Here is a 13,724-nt window from a genome sequence, read left to right as displayed (position 1 = left end):
ATAACAGGTATTTAGTCATGCAGATAAAGGCAGGGAAAAGGTACATTTTCTTAATTAGGCAAAAAAGAACATTTCACCTGCAAAATCTGTTTTAATAATACTCCATCCAATCACAGCACTAAATGGAAGCTGCATAAAAAACCCCACTAACAGGTAATCAAAGAAGGCTTGTTATAAAGCATTTAGATTTTTGCTTTAGACATGCAGTTATAGACACAGCAAAGAAAGTAGAGTCTCTCACCTGATTTCCTTTTGGAGGATCCATAATCCCTGAAAAAAAGGCAACAACAGATAGACATGGTTAGGGCTTGGAGTTCAGGGGGAAAAAAGGGCAGATTCCAGGCTTCCGCCCACTTGCTCAGAGGCACAGTGTGGGCTTCCTCTCCTTTCAACTGGAGCCTAGGACCACAAGGCATTGACATACGGCCAGTGATGCACCCTCCCCTGATCAGCAGCAGCTGGTGCTTCTGCAGTACTCGACTCTAACATGTTCATGTGATTCCCTAGGAAGAGCAGCGCAGACCATCCAGGCAAGGGAGGGGGAGAGAATATCAATTCTTTCCCTTGTTTAAATCAAGCTTTACACTGGACTGGTGCTGACTCTTAACCCTTTGTTGTTTTCCTCCCCACAGAGCAAGCAGACAGTCCCTTGCAAGGGCACTGCATTTGCTTTGTGAAGCAATATGCTGTGATGCTCATGGTCCTTCGCTTTTGAAAGCTGCTTGTCATTTGCATAGGCTGCAGCTCCTTCTAGTTATCACTGCCTAACACTTGCCTTTACAGAAAATAAGAAAGACACCCTCTTTCTTTAATTTTGGGAAGAACAAGCACTGTTTTTTCACTTTGACTGAAATCTTATGTTACAGAACACTAGCAAAAGCAACTATATCGATGGTCCTAAGTGAGGAGTGCTCCCTTTTCCAGCTCAGAAGACCATTTCAAACATGTGGACGTTCACAAGAAGTCACTAAATGTTTCCCAGTAGCATTTTTCTATCAATCAAGTCCTTTCTGGTTAGACGTCAACATTGTCACCATCTTTCTTTTGCTTCCTGATATTAGCTTTGCAACAGTACCAATGTTTTCAGTTTTCAGTATTTTTAAAATAATGCCAGCCCAGCACAAAAGATGTATTCCACTTCAGGAATGAAGACGATACATATCTAGAAGACAGACTGAAATAATATCTCTAAGTGACAAACATTCAATCCAATCCTATGCAAGTTTACTCATAAGTAGGCAGCAGCATGGCTAGTGCATTTGACACCCAGGGCAGATAATTTACTAGGCTTCATGACGTAAAGCCCAGGCCTACTCACCCCATAGACTTGGCCTCCCTGTCAGCCTGGCCTCCATCTTTCACTCTCCACGAGACTAATCATGATCCCAAGAAGTTTCTGACTCCCCCCCACCCCACTTTTTGACCCCAAGTCCAGGTATGATGTACCCCCATCTTGAAGACCCTGGCATAGGAATGCACTTCCAGGTGCCTGTTTGAAGTAAAAATGAAGCTGTAGAAGACCCAACTTGGCTTGGGTCTGGAAAAGAGGGTTAACATTCTCCTAACAAAATTGCCACTGAAGGAGCTATTTGCAGCAAATACTTGCTTAAGCAGGGCAATTTCAGTAGGAAAAGGGTGCAGGGGGCAAATGTTACCCTCCAAGTTATATGCTGCAGTCTCAAACCAGATTGCGTTCCCAAGGCTGCGGTGGCTGCTACTGCTGCTGCTTCTTTTCTTTTACCAGCTAGGGACACTTATGGCTTACTTCCACTCTTAAACCTATCAAAAATGGATAGGTTTAACATAAAAGTCATGTCCTGCGGTCATCTGACAAGGCACTCTTGCACATCCCAACACAGTCTAAGGTTTGCTTGTCAGCTCCACATGAGAGGGAAGGGCTTCACTGTTGTGGCACCTGCTACAAGGAAAATTCTGATACAAGGAAAATCTACTTGCCCATCCCTCCTGTTTTTACATTGCTGCCTGTTAAAAACTTGTCTTTTTGGCCAAGACTTTGAATCTTAGTTTTCCTGGTTGAGCTGGTGTCATGTTCTGTTGTTTTAGCTTCCCTTCTTTTTGGTTTTAAGGGGCCTGTTATTGCTGTGTTCATTTTTTCTGGGCATCATTTGGCTGTTAATTGCAATTCCTTTGTAAACTTCTTTGGGCACCTCAGTTTTAGGAGGAGAAGGATTAAAAACATTTTAAAGAAATAAATGAATGAAAGTACTCTTTAGGGAAATACTACATTCAACTACATGTAGTATTTAGGCCTAAAATATTTAAGGAAAAATCCAGCTCTCTCATTAATAGAGATTTACAGTGTAATCCTCTGTGTGTTTATTCAGAAGTCCCATTGTGTCCCATGAGGCTTATGCTTTAATAGGTGTGTTTAAGATTGTAGCCTCAGGTATGCCTATTAGGAATAACATTTTTCAATCCAAGGGAAAAATGGATCCATATTACAATCCTCGTCTCCAAGAAATTCCTTATCAGTTACAACAAGATCAGCCTTTGCCAGCTGCTAACCACAGAGGGTTCTATGATCTGCAGTGGGCCAGGAGTGGGGGGTGTATTCTGCACATTGAAGCTGGGAGCTTTCTTTGTTACTCACAGTTTGTCCATATTTGTCAATACGAAACATCTGTAGTTGAGTGGAACATGAATCATGAAACACAGGTTCTCACTTGAAGAAGGGTGCATTTACAGGTGGTAAACATTAAGTAGTACGGCTGGTGGATTATTTCCATCTGCTCCCATCAGCAACTAACTTTTTACTACGTTTCATTCACTGTCAGAGTCACTCTGAGGTAAAGTGGCACCAAACATCTAGGCAGCTGATTTATGGAGGTGCAGGACCAGATGCCCATGAGACTAACTCAGCTTGGTGGAGGGCATCTGTTTTCATTTGCCCCTCTACTTCTACCACCAGCTCTCGCTCCCTGGATTCAAAAGGGAAGAGAGGAATAGAGTGGGGAGAGAATGGTGGGCTAGAGCATTCCTGACACTCTAGCACACAACTCTCCTATACATGTCCTCTCACACTTCATTCCCCTCTTTCTTTTTGAATTCAGGGAGCAGGCAGTGGCGCAAGAAGTGGTTGGCATACTCTGGGCGTGGGGATGGTATTCGGTATGCTGCCTCCTGCACCAATAGACTTGAGTCCTGCCCTGTGAGATATGGTTTTTGGTTCTTGCCTCAGAAGTAGTGGCAAGGCCCCAACTGATCAAAAATATCATGTGGATATGAAATAATAAAAGATGTGTTTTAAAGATATTCTGTTTACAAAATAGTGCTTGTTTATGACCCTTCTTACTTTAGGACCATCAGGTTCTCCATGCATTGTATTTCACCTTCCTCTACACTACTGTTTCTCAAACCTTTTTGACCTTGACCCTAAACACAGTTTTTCTCTTAGTCTGACCCATGGAGTTGGCACTATGATTCTAAATATAGTTTCTTTCTCAGGGCCCAATCCTATCCAACTTTCTAGCACTGGTGCAGTCGCAATGCAGCCCTGAGGTAAGAGAGCAAATGTTCCTTTACCTTGGGCAGGCCTTCATGACTGCCTTCCCACCACAGGATGCAGCGCATGTCTCATTGGCATGGTTGCACCAGCACTGGAAAACTGGATAGGATTGGGCCCTCAGTCTGGTGCCCCATGGAGTTCATACAACTTAATAATAATAACAGGGAACTCTGCCTTCCCACAACTCTCAGGAACATTTATGCAGGCCTCATTTGGGTCACAACCCCATGTTTGGGAACCACACTACTCTATACTATCTGAAATAGAAGAGGATATGCCCCAATATAGGAAACATAAGAACAGCCCCACTGCATCAGGCAATAGGCCCATCTAGTCCAGCTTCCTATATCTCACAGCGGCCCACCAAATGCCCCAGGGAGCACACCAGATCCTGGTGCCCTCCCTTGCACTGGCATTCTGACATAGCCCATTTCTAAAATCAGGAGGTTGCACATACACATCATGGCTTGTAACCCGTAATGGATTTTTCCTCCAGAAACTTGTCCAATCCCCTTTTAAAGGCATCCAGGCCAGATGCCGTCACCACATCCTGCGGCAAGGAGTTCCACAGACCAACCACATGCTGAGTAAAGAAATATTTTCTTTTGTCTGTCCTAACCCTCCCAACACTCAAGTTTAGTGGATGTCCCCTGGTTCTGGTGTTATGTGAGAGTGTAAAGAGCATCTCTCTATCCACTTTATCCTTCCCATGCATAATTTTGTATGGCTCAGTCATGTCCCCCCTCAGGCGTCTCTTTTCTAGGCTGAAGAGGCCCAAACGCCGTAGCCTTTCCTCATAAGGAAGGTGCCCCAGCCCCGTAATCAACTTAGTCGCTCTCTTTTGCACCTTTTCCATTTCCACTATGTCTTTTTTGAGATGCGGCGACCAGAACTGGACACAATACTCCAGGTGTGGCCTTACCATCGATTTGTACAACGGCATTATAATATTAGCCGTTTTGTTCTCAATACCTTTTTTAAGGATCCCAAGCATAGAATTGGCCTTCTTTACATTATTTTTGCCTTGTTCCCCCTCTTCCTGATAGGCATCCCAAAGCCGCTTACAAAACCTTAGAAGAAATAAGGTAATTTCATGAAAACAAGCCATCGTTTTAAATACTTTAGTATTGATTAAGGTCCCCCGATTATTCCTGGAGGTCTTGAAACTATTAACTACCGGGGGGGGGGGTTGGGACAAATAAGTGTTTGGAAGGAATTTAAGAGAGAAGAGTATGCGTGTATGTATGAATAAGATACAGTAAGAAAAATAAAACCCAGTGGTAACATACCACCCACCAGTCCTTCCTTCTGTCCCCTTTTCTTGCTAATAAATTGTTAAAATTAAAACAGTTGTGGTATTTCTAACATTTTGATCCCGTCCCCTCTTCCCAAGACAAATAAACCAATGAAATAAAAGGAAGAAGCATCCTATTCATTTCCCGATCTCAATTGTTGCATTGTGGACCCTCTTCAACATGAATCTCTCCCTTCACAATTTGGGTTGCATTTTTCCATAGACTCAGAATGACTTCCATTGTGATCCTTTTAAGCCCAAGAGCCCAGAATTCCTTGCCTCCAGCAAAAACAGCATTTTAGGCAGACAGAAGTTTCTGAAATGAAATCTCTTCTGTTAAATGCAGTGTGGGAAGAGCCCATGTTGGAGAGAAGGAACTCCACAAGCCTGGCAGTAATGGTTCCTACTGTGGGGATATTAAAAGAAGTCTAACAACCTGTCCCTAATCATGTTTATTTACAAATATATTCCACTGTGTTCAGTGGGTCCTACTGCCAAATAAGCGTGCATAGGATAGGGCTACATTACTACAGTTCTATGTACATTTATGTCATATGCTCCAGTGTGGGAGAGATGAAAATCAGGACATACCTACAAAAATCGATTGTAAAGATATCTCCCCCAAGTCTTGCCCCCCAATTTTACACATGGCAGAAGGCTCTACTATTTCAGAGCTGGTCATTGTTTGCCTGACGGGCAGCCCAATTCTGAGCGCAGAGCGCAGAGCTGTCTGGAGCGCAGAGCGCAATTCTGTCTGGAGCGCAGAGCTGCCACAGTGCCAAAAACGGCTGCTGCAGTATCCTGCGTGCCCTGGGCAGTCGCTGCCGCTTCCTCAGGAGAAGGGGACATTTGTCCCCTGCCCTGAGTAAGGGAAGTAACCCTGCAATGGGGGTACTCAAAAGCCCCATGTCGGGTCATGAGGCCCCACATGGTGCTCAGGATCCAGTGGAGTGGATCCTCTGGTCCCAAATTGAACCAATCTTGGCCCCATCTGAGCCCTTGGAAGGCTTCCCCAGGCCTCAGAATGGCTTATATGGCACTGAAACGTTACTTCTGGTTTCCCTCAGGAAATCGGAAGTCATGTTTTTCGGTCTGAAATGAGGCTCTGCAGGCCTCAGAAAGCCCTCTGGAGGGAACCTTTGCAGAGCTCTGGTCCCCTTTAGAAGGCTTATGGGGCTGAAAATCACGGATTTGATTATCCATGATTTTCGGTATCTGCAGGGGGGTCTGAGAACAGACCCTCCACGGATACCAAGGCCCCACCTGTACTAGCATTTGCACATTCATCTCTAGGCGGATGCTAACTCCTCAAAAAAGGACATCTGTGGAAACTCCGACTAACATTTTAACAAAGCATCCTCAAAAGTCAAGGATAAGGATTTACAAGAAACCCAGGCCAGAAAATGGACTGTCTGTGGTAACAGGGCTGTCCAAGAAACAGTTGGAGCATATATTACCTGAAAGTAAGCCCCTCTGAGCACAATGGGATTTTCTTTTGAGTAAATATGCATAGGTCCAGCTTTTAAGAGCCAAATCTTCCTAATATATGTTTATCTGGAGTAAGTCCCACTTAGTGCAAAACTTGGTTTGTATACAATTGCAGCTGTAGACTCTAGTATATCCACTGGTCAAGAGAATTAAAGGCGATCCAAATACACAAAAAAGGAAACACAAGGAAGTCTAAACAGGCAGAAATGAATAAACAATTGGTGTGGGGGATGAGGAAGAGACTGATATGGAAATGATGCTCCTCTAAATGGAATTTTTTTTTTAAAAGCACAGGAAGGACTGAGAGGTGCCAGTATTAAAATACAGCAATTCCCACTTTTTCCTGCTTCACCCCCCCCCCCCCCCCACTTTGGGACTGCATAATGAAAGTTGAACCTGGTCTTGATGAGTTCATCAGTGTATTAGTGCATAATATATGGCAGTGCAGTGCTGGGAAAGGATCCATGCCTCATGGGAAAGCAGTGACTATGGAAGAGCCTAACCGGAGGCTTTGGAAGGTGGTGGTAATCAATTAAAACCACATGACCTTCTCTTGAAAAGGTCATCCAACACTGGGATATGCAACATTGGTGTTTACTGCTGGCTTTTTCCTGGAAAGATGAAGGACAAAAAAAAAAAAAAAAAAAAGGTCTTGCTTAAGAACTATATCCCCCATCTGGTTTTGCTTTGCCTTGTTTATCCCTTCAGTTTGTTAATTTCTCCACAAGAGACAGAGTATTTACCTCACTAAGGACCTGCCCCTATGAAGTAACCTGAACTCCTGCAAGCCAACCTTTGAACCGTGCTTTGCATCAGAACATTTTATTTCTATCCCACTCTGGGTGTGTGTCTAGGGGTGTGTTGCTTTTCACTGAGTTGGTATCATTTTGCTGAAAAAAAAATAGTGGCAAGCAGAGCACAACAATGTACTGAGAGGAGCAAGACCAGGGTCAGACATTCTGTTTTAGCTTTGCAATATGTATAATAGAGATGGATTTAACAATAATATTCACTGCACTAATCAAATAATTGTTCTTAAAAGGAATAGTTTTACACACATGACACATGTGAATCTGCTTCATGCCTGTCAATTGCATAGCTACTAACCAACTTTCCCTGGGCACTGGACCTTTGTGGAGGAGAAATATTTTTACCATCATCACAAAACTACAAACCCCAGGATTCTTTGAGGGAGGTCAACATAATTGACTACAGGCTTTTAGATAATGTTAATGCTTTTTGGGGGGAGGGAGTTTAATGGTTCAAAATCTGACTTGAATTCTGGACATGAAACATAGCAATTTTAATAACTACTGCTATTAATAAAATTTATTAATATTATTAAAAGCAATAATTGTTAATAACAATTAATATTGTTGTTAATAACAATAATGACTAAAGGCGATTAGAACGCTTTTGTGGATTTTCAGCAGTCAAAGCTTTAAATATTAACTTTCTTATTATGCACTCCTATACATGCCTACTCAGAAGTACATCCCACTGTATTCAATGGGTCTTACTCCTAGGAAAGCTATAATGGTATAAGATTGCAGCTGTGGTCATCACTTCAAAGGCAGCATTGGTTTATCAGATTTCTTAGCACTGACAAAGTGCCTACAGTATTTCTATATGAAATGGCACAATGTCTAGTTATTGCAGTGCATACAAGACATAATTACTGACATATCTTAGGCTGCAATCTTATATGCATTTCCTGGGAGTAAACTTCATTGAACACAATGGAACTTACTTCTGAGTAGCAGTGCATAGGATTGTGCTTTATTGGAAATCGGTGAAGGGGAAATGTAGCCAATAGAAAAGAAAAACAGGAATCTCTTGACAACGGTCACAATGTCTATATTGTATATACACTGAAAATATTGATGAATTCCTTTTTATCTCTTGCATTTGGCATTCATCTCTGCAACATGTTTGCCTCACCAGAAGCCTCATCAAGGGTGTTGATGTTCCCCCTTTCCTCATAAAAATTGTTGCCTGATGTCATTTGACATGTATTTCCTGATCAGATTCTCTCTGCAGTTGCAAAAGAAAATGCATACTTTTACATTGGATAAATCCCAATATAGTAAAAGCAGAGTTTGTGCACATGAAAATAGACCCTAAATTTGAGTTAAAAATTGGGGCCCGGTGAGGAAGGCCAAGAATAACAGCCCAAACCTGAGTTGTCCGGGGTGCGCGGCTGCCACCGCATCCTACACGCCTCAACCTGCCTTGGGCAGCGCCTCGGGACAAGGGGACTTTCATCTCCTTCTCCTGGGTAAGGGAAGCAGCCCCACAATGGGGCTACTCACTTTACCGCCAACCAAAAGGTCGGCAGTAAAGTATAGGCATTCGTGTAGGGTGCCGAGCCCTGCACGAATGGACAGGATCTGGTGGAGCTGAGCTCCACCGGACCCGCCTCCCTGCCTCCCCGCTCCCTCCCCCCGGCATGCCTCCTGCCCACCCTCTCTCCGCTCCCCACCCACCCTCTCTTCATCCTCTCCATGCCTCCCCCCTCCCTGGAACTTCTCCTCCTCGCCCCCCTCCCCACCCCAGCTTACCATGCCATGGCTCAGCAGTCTGTGAGACCGCCAAGCAGCGGAGGACGAGCACCCGCCCAGCACTAGCCCAGCGCCAGGCTAGCACAGGCGCTGGCCTAGCGGTAAGCCTCACAGAATTGCCGTTTGCGACAGTGCACTCTGGCGGAAAGCCAGAGCGGTGAGCTCAGGATTGGGTTCTAAGCTTCCTAGATATCAGGCATTGCCCACCTTGATATGGCCTTCCACAAAAGACTTTGGGCACAGTCCTATGCATGTCTACGCAGAAGTCTCATTGTCTTCAACAGTGCTTACTCCCAAGAAAGCATATATAGGATTTCAGCCTTTGTTTCTACCTTGCTTTTATTCCATACAAAACATTTTAGATTGATTCACATGACTATGAAAACATGTGACCAATAGTTTTATTTATTATACCCAGCACTGTTTTTTCATGGCTAATAGATCATGGGAGGGATCCATAATGGGCCCTAATCAGAGATGAATGTGTCATTCTGTAGCCCACTGGCATTCCGTTCCTGGAGGGGAGGCGGGCAAACACTAGGGCTGCAATCCTATCCATACTTTCCTGGGAGTAATGATATTGAGCACAATGGGTCTTCCTTCTGTGTAGACATGCATAGGATTGGGCTGTAAGTTTCTTCAGGTACCTGGCCGCTGGTGTAAAGTAGCCCCTCCTCCTCGCCTTCAGAGCCAGTTGCAGCTGCAAAAGTTTTCGTACTGCAAAAGATACTTCTACAGCCGAATTCTCAAGCAATAGTTTTCTCAGAGGGTAGATAAATCACCTCCCAGGTACTTTACATCTACAGGATGATTTTGTATGTTTACTTGTGAGGACTTTTGCCAGTGAGCATCACTCTTTCTCAAACATACATGGCATCTACTATTTTGTGCCAGCTTTCCAAATATTAAGAGTTCTTTGTGTAGCTCTTAGCAGTCAGTAGCTACTTTATCTTATGTAAGATAAACTGATTATTTTTCATTGGAGTTATTTTCCTGGATATATTGTCCTCTGGTGTTTGTGCCCATACATGGCCATGCTATGCCTTTCAAAAGCTGCCAGCCCTATAAGTCTGAAACTGAAAAATATGACATATTTTTAAAATATGAGCTAGCACCTCTCTCCATAAACACACCTGCCAACTATACTTTTACAGTCATACAGTGAGTCCAGAATTAATGTGTGCCTAGTCCTTCAAGTGTTACAAGCAACTATAATGTTCAGTTTTATCACAGGAAGCAACTTTTGCACCGTTCCATATAACAGAAACAGAGCCTATGGATGCAGTTTCAATGTGTGTAACCAACTCAGATGCAGTTCAAGCCAATCCATCACCTGAACCCATCCCCAAATTTCACTCCCACTCCCCATCCTGGGCAGTGCATGCACACCCCTCCCCCCACCAGCACAAATTTTATTATCTTCATCTTCTTGGTCCCCCCCCCCTTTTTTTTTTTGTCCAAGTACCTTAGCCAGGAGAATCCTGAGAGTGGAATCTCTTTGGTCCTAGCTTTCTCTCTGCTGACCATTTTACAAAAAGTGGCTGTGGGGCTGGAGGAGAAGAAAGAAAGTCTTGCCCATCCTAATCTCTGAGTGCACAAGAAGAGAGATGAGGCAGCCAGGCAGTGGACTAGGGGAGCTGACTGATGGGTGCAGGCTGTGGGATATCCTTTCCCAGATTATTTATTTACGAGGTTTTTACCCTGCCTCATCTCTGGAGGATTTGAGGCATCTTACAACAATATAACAATTTAATATACAGTGAAAACACCATAAGACAACAAAATCAAAAACACAACACAGCATAAACTCAGCACAGAAAGCACTAAGGGAGCAGAGTAACCAAATCAACTCAGGGCCCAATCCTATCCAACTTTACAGCACTGGTGCAGCCACAATGCAGACCCAAAGTAAAGGAACACATGTTCCCATATCTTGAGGCCAAATCTTGGGCTCAGTGACTGCTCTCCACCGCAGGATGCAGCACATGCCCCAATAGTACAATTGCACAAGCGCTGGAAAATTGGATAGAATTGGGCCCTCAATGTTTTAAACATACCTTGAAAAATAAATGTATTTTCAGGGTATGATGAAATTTTATTCTGTGTGAGCCTTATGCTGGTAGAACTAGTGCTGACAGCATAACTTCCTTTGTGGCTGTCGCAAAATACTTCACACCGTCTGGAACAGCCGGGCCACAGTCACTCAAGCAGGAATTAGCAAATAGCAAAGACCCGCCAGTGGATTCTCCACATCTCCTGGTGCCAGTATGTCAGTGTGACGGGCAGGAGGGAGGCAGGGAGGGAACAGAATGAGGTGAGGAAGGAGAGGAACAGGGAGAAGACGGGCAGGAACTAGGGAGGCAGTATCAGTGGCACCACCAAAATCCTACCCTCCTCCCAGGCCTTGATCCTCCTTTCCTGGTCCACTTGGACTCACACCAGCAATCACTGGCACAGGTCTAAGTAGACCCATTCAGGTGTAGGTGACTTACCCTAGATAATGGACTTATCTGGCAATGTGGCTGCATTAGCAGGGGAGGGGAAAGATGCATGGCAATGGCATCTTGCAGTGGGGGGCCAATCACAGTCATGGAGGCCTCCTCAAGGTAAGGGAATGTTTGCTCCCTTACTTTGGGGCTGCACTGTGGCTGCATCAGCGCTAGAAAGTTGGATAGGATTGTGCCCTTTGTCAAATAAGCACTTCTCATGATTAATCCAAAGACATTTCAGCACTATCTCCCTAAGATAGTAACACTCATTAAGGGGCTAAACCTGTGTGTAGACTATACCACTTGGGACTGCAAACTGAGGGCTCATGCTTCCAATGCACTTAAAAATATCTCGTATGTAGAATAGTATCATAAGAATATACAAAGAGCTGTGTGAGATCAGGTCAAAGGCCTACCTAGTTCAGCATCCTGTTCCCACAGTAGCCCACCAGTTGCCAGATTCACCAGTTGCCGATTGAGTAGCCTTCAATCGGGAAATGAAGGCATATCCTTCTACGGCTATTGCTCCCCTACATCTGATTTTCAAAGACGCAATACGTCCGATCCTGGAAGCATGCAATCCTATACACATTTACCCAGAAACACACTTATCTGAGAGTAAGCCCTGAGTAGACCTGTATCGATAGTGCTATTAGGGCACAAACCTAACCAGGTCTACTCAGAAGTAAGTCCTATTTTGTTCAATGGGGCTTACTCTCAGGAAAGTGTGGTTAGGATTGCAGACTAAGTCTATCACACACAATGGTGGCTAACATCTGTTTTTCTTTGAGTGGATAATGTTTTGTGTATGGAGGACTGTTCAATCATGTGGATCCCACCTGCAGTTTGAACTGCCACAGCACAGACACAGGTTTACCAGCTCAGTGAGCATTAAGCCACAGACAATCAATAGGATCATTTCATGTGATTCCATGAAACGTCAGGCCTGAAGAGCAATCAAAAAGATTCAGGAAATACCCATTAAGACAGAAAATGCAGCTCCTCCTTGATCAGGAGCCTACATTCCTCCGTGAAAATGCTGGAAGCATATAAATTACGACCATCCAGAGCTGGATCCTGGCCTCCCCTGTGTATGAGTTCAGTATTTTAGGCTCCAAGCTGTCTTGGACAGTGATTTAGAATGGAAAAGCTTTTATCTAATTGTCAAACAGGATTCTTGCCAGACACCTTTAATGGATGAGACACACTGCAGGGCCTGCTGCCTGCTCATCACTTTATTTTCACCCCAGTTGGGAGAAATGGAGGAGAGGGACTATTCTCCATTCAGCCTTGCGGATTTTGCTTTCTGTCATATGGTGAATGACCCTCACTTAATTACCTTAGCAGTTTTTAGATCTGATGGATAATTATGGAGGATAAGGAACACATACTTGTGCACACATCATTTTTTACTCAAAGCACCATCAGGAGCCTCTTCTGAATGAGCCCCAGGAGCAAATATTGGATTGGAACTCCAGCTGCCTTAATTGTACATGAACATAAAAAACAGGCGTGTTGCTTTTTAGACTGGATCGGTAAGGATTAATTTCAATTTTTGTTCAATCTCACACAAAGACAATTTAGGGCCTTTCCACACATATGGCTTAAAAGAGTTCTTTTTTCAATCAGCGTGTAATGTAAATGTCAATGGTGGTATCTATGAAATTATACCAGAAGGAATAAAGTGATCTGAGAGATTTCTTCCAATTGCTATTACCGTAACGTCACGGTTTTTGTTACACTAAACTTGCTAAACATCATCTCTATCATCTGTTACCAGTACTATTCTAAGTCGGAAACATTTTGCTTCCTAGATGAAGACCATATCCGACACCATGTGTAATTAGGTTTCTAAACAGCCCAGCAGACGGATAGAAATCTCTGTGATTGTTAAGAATTGTATTAATAAACAACAACTTCCATCACTCTCCTTTTCTGTGTCCACTACAGCCTCCCTCCTCGTTTTTATGGAGAGCTGCCCAGTGAAGAGAAGGGGTGGACACAAACAGCACAAAACTCATGCATACAAATGAAAACAATATTGAAAGACATCCCTGGCTGCAGTTTTGCAGATGAAAAATAACATCTTTGGCAGCTTCAATAGCCATGGCTGTATCTGTGGCCTTGCCCTCCGAATTAAATAGGCCAAAGGATTGCTTTAAATGGATCCTTAAAAATATAGAAATGCATTTGGGGGGGGGGCAAATCCAATCAGAACATAAGAACATAAGAACATAAGAACAGCCCCACTGGATCAGGCCATAGGCCCATCTAGTCCAGCTTCCTGTATCTCACAGCGGCCCACCAAATGCCCCAGGGAGCACACCAGATAACAAGAGACCTCGTCCTGGTGCTCTCCCCTACAT

The 13,724-nt window shown here is 43.9% G+C and overlaps 1 protein-coding gene across 7 annotated transcripts in view; it reads right to left on the bottom strand.

Annotated features, from left to right (window-relative positions):
* The window catches only part of SH3PXD2A (SH3 and PX domains 2A), a 310,946-nt gene that overhangs the window by 117,780 nt on the left and 179,442 nt on the right, over window positions 1–13,724 (bottom strand). For 6 of the 7 annotated variants that reach the window (XM_066619739.1, XM_066619736.1, XM_066619737.1 and 3 more), the window contains exon 6: window positions 242–270. In XM_066619739.1, the coding sequence (XP_066475836.1) occupies window positions 242–270 (29 nt within the window). Of the gene's footprint in view, window positions 1–241; window positions 300–13,724 lie in introns of those variants that run through there. The other variant, XM_066619743.1, reaches the window with a different exon arrangement.

This window comes from Tiliqua scincoides, chromosome 3, assembly GCF_035046505.1.
Source record: "Tiliqua scincoides isolate rTilSci1 chromosome 3, rTilSci1.hap2, whole genome shotgun sequence".
Lineage (NCBI taxonomy): Eukaryota > Metazoa > Chordata > Lepidosauria > Squamata > Scincidae > Tiliqua > Tiliqua scincoides.
The sequence above is the reverse complement of the archived record's forward strand: the minus strand, read 5'-3'. Positions and strand labels throughout refer to the sequence as shown.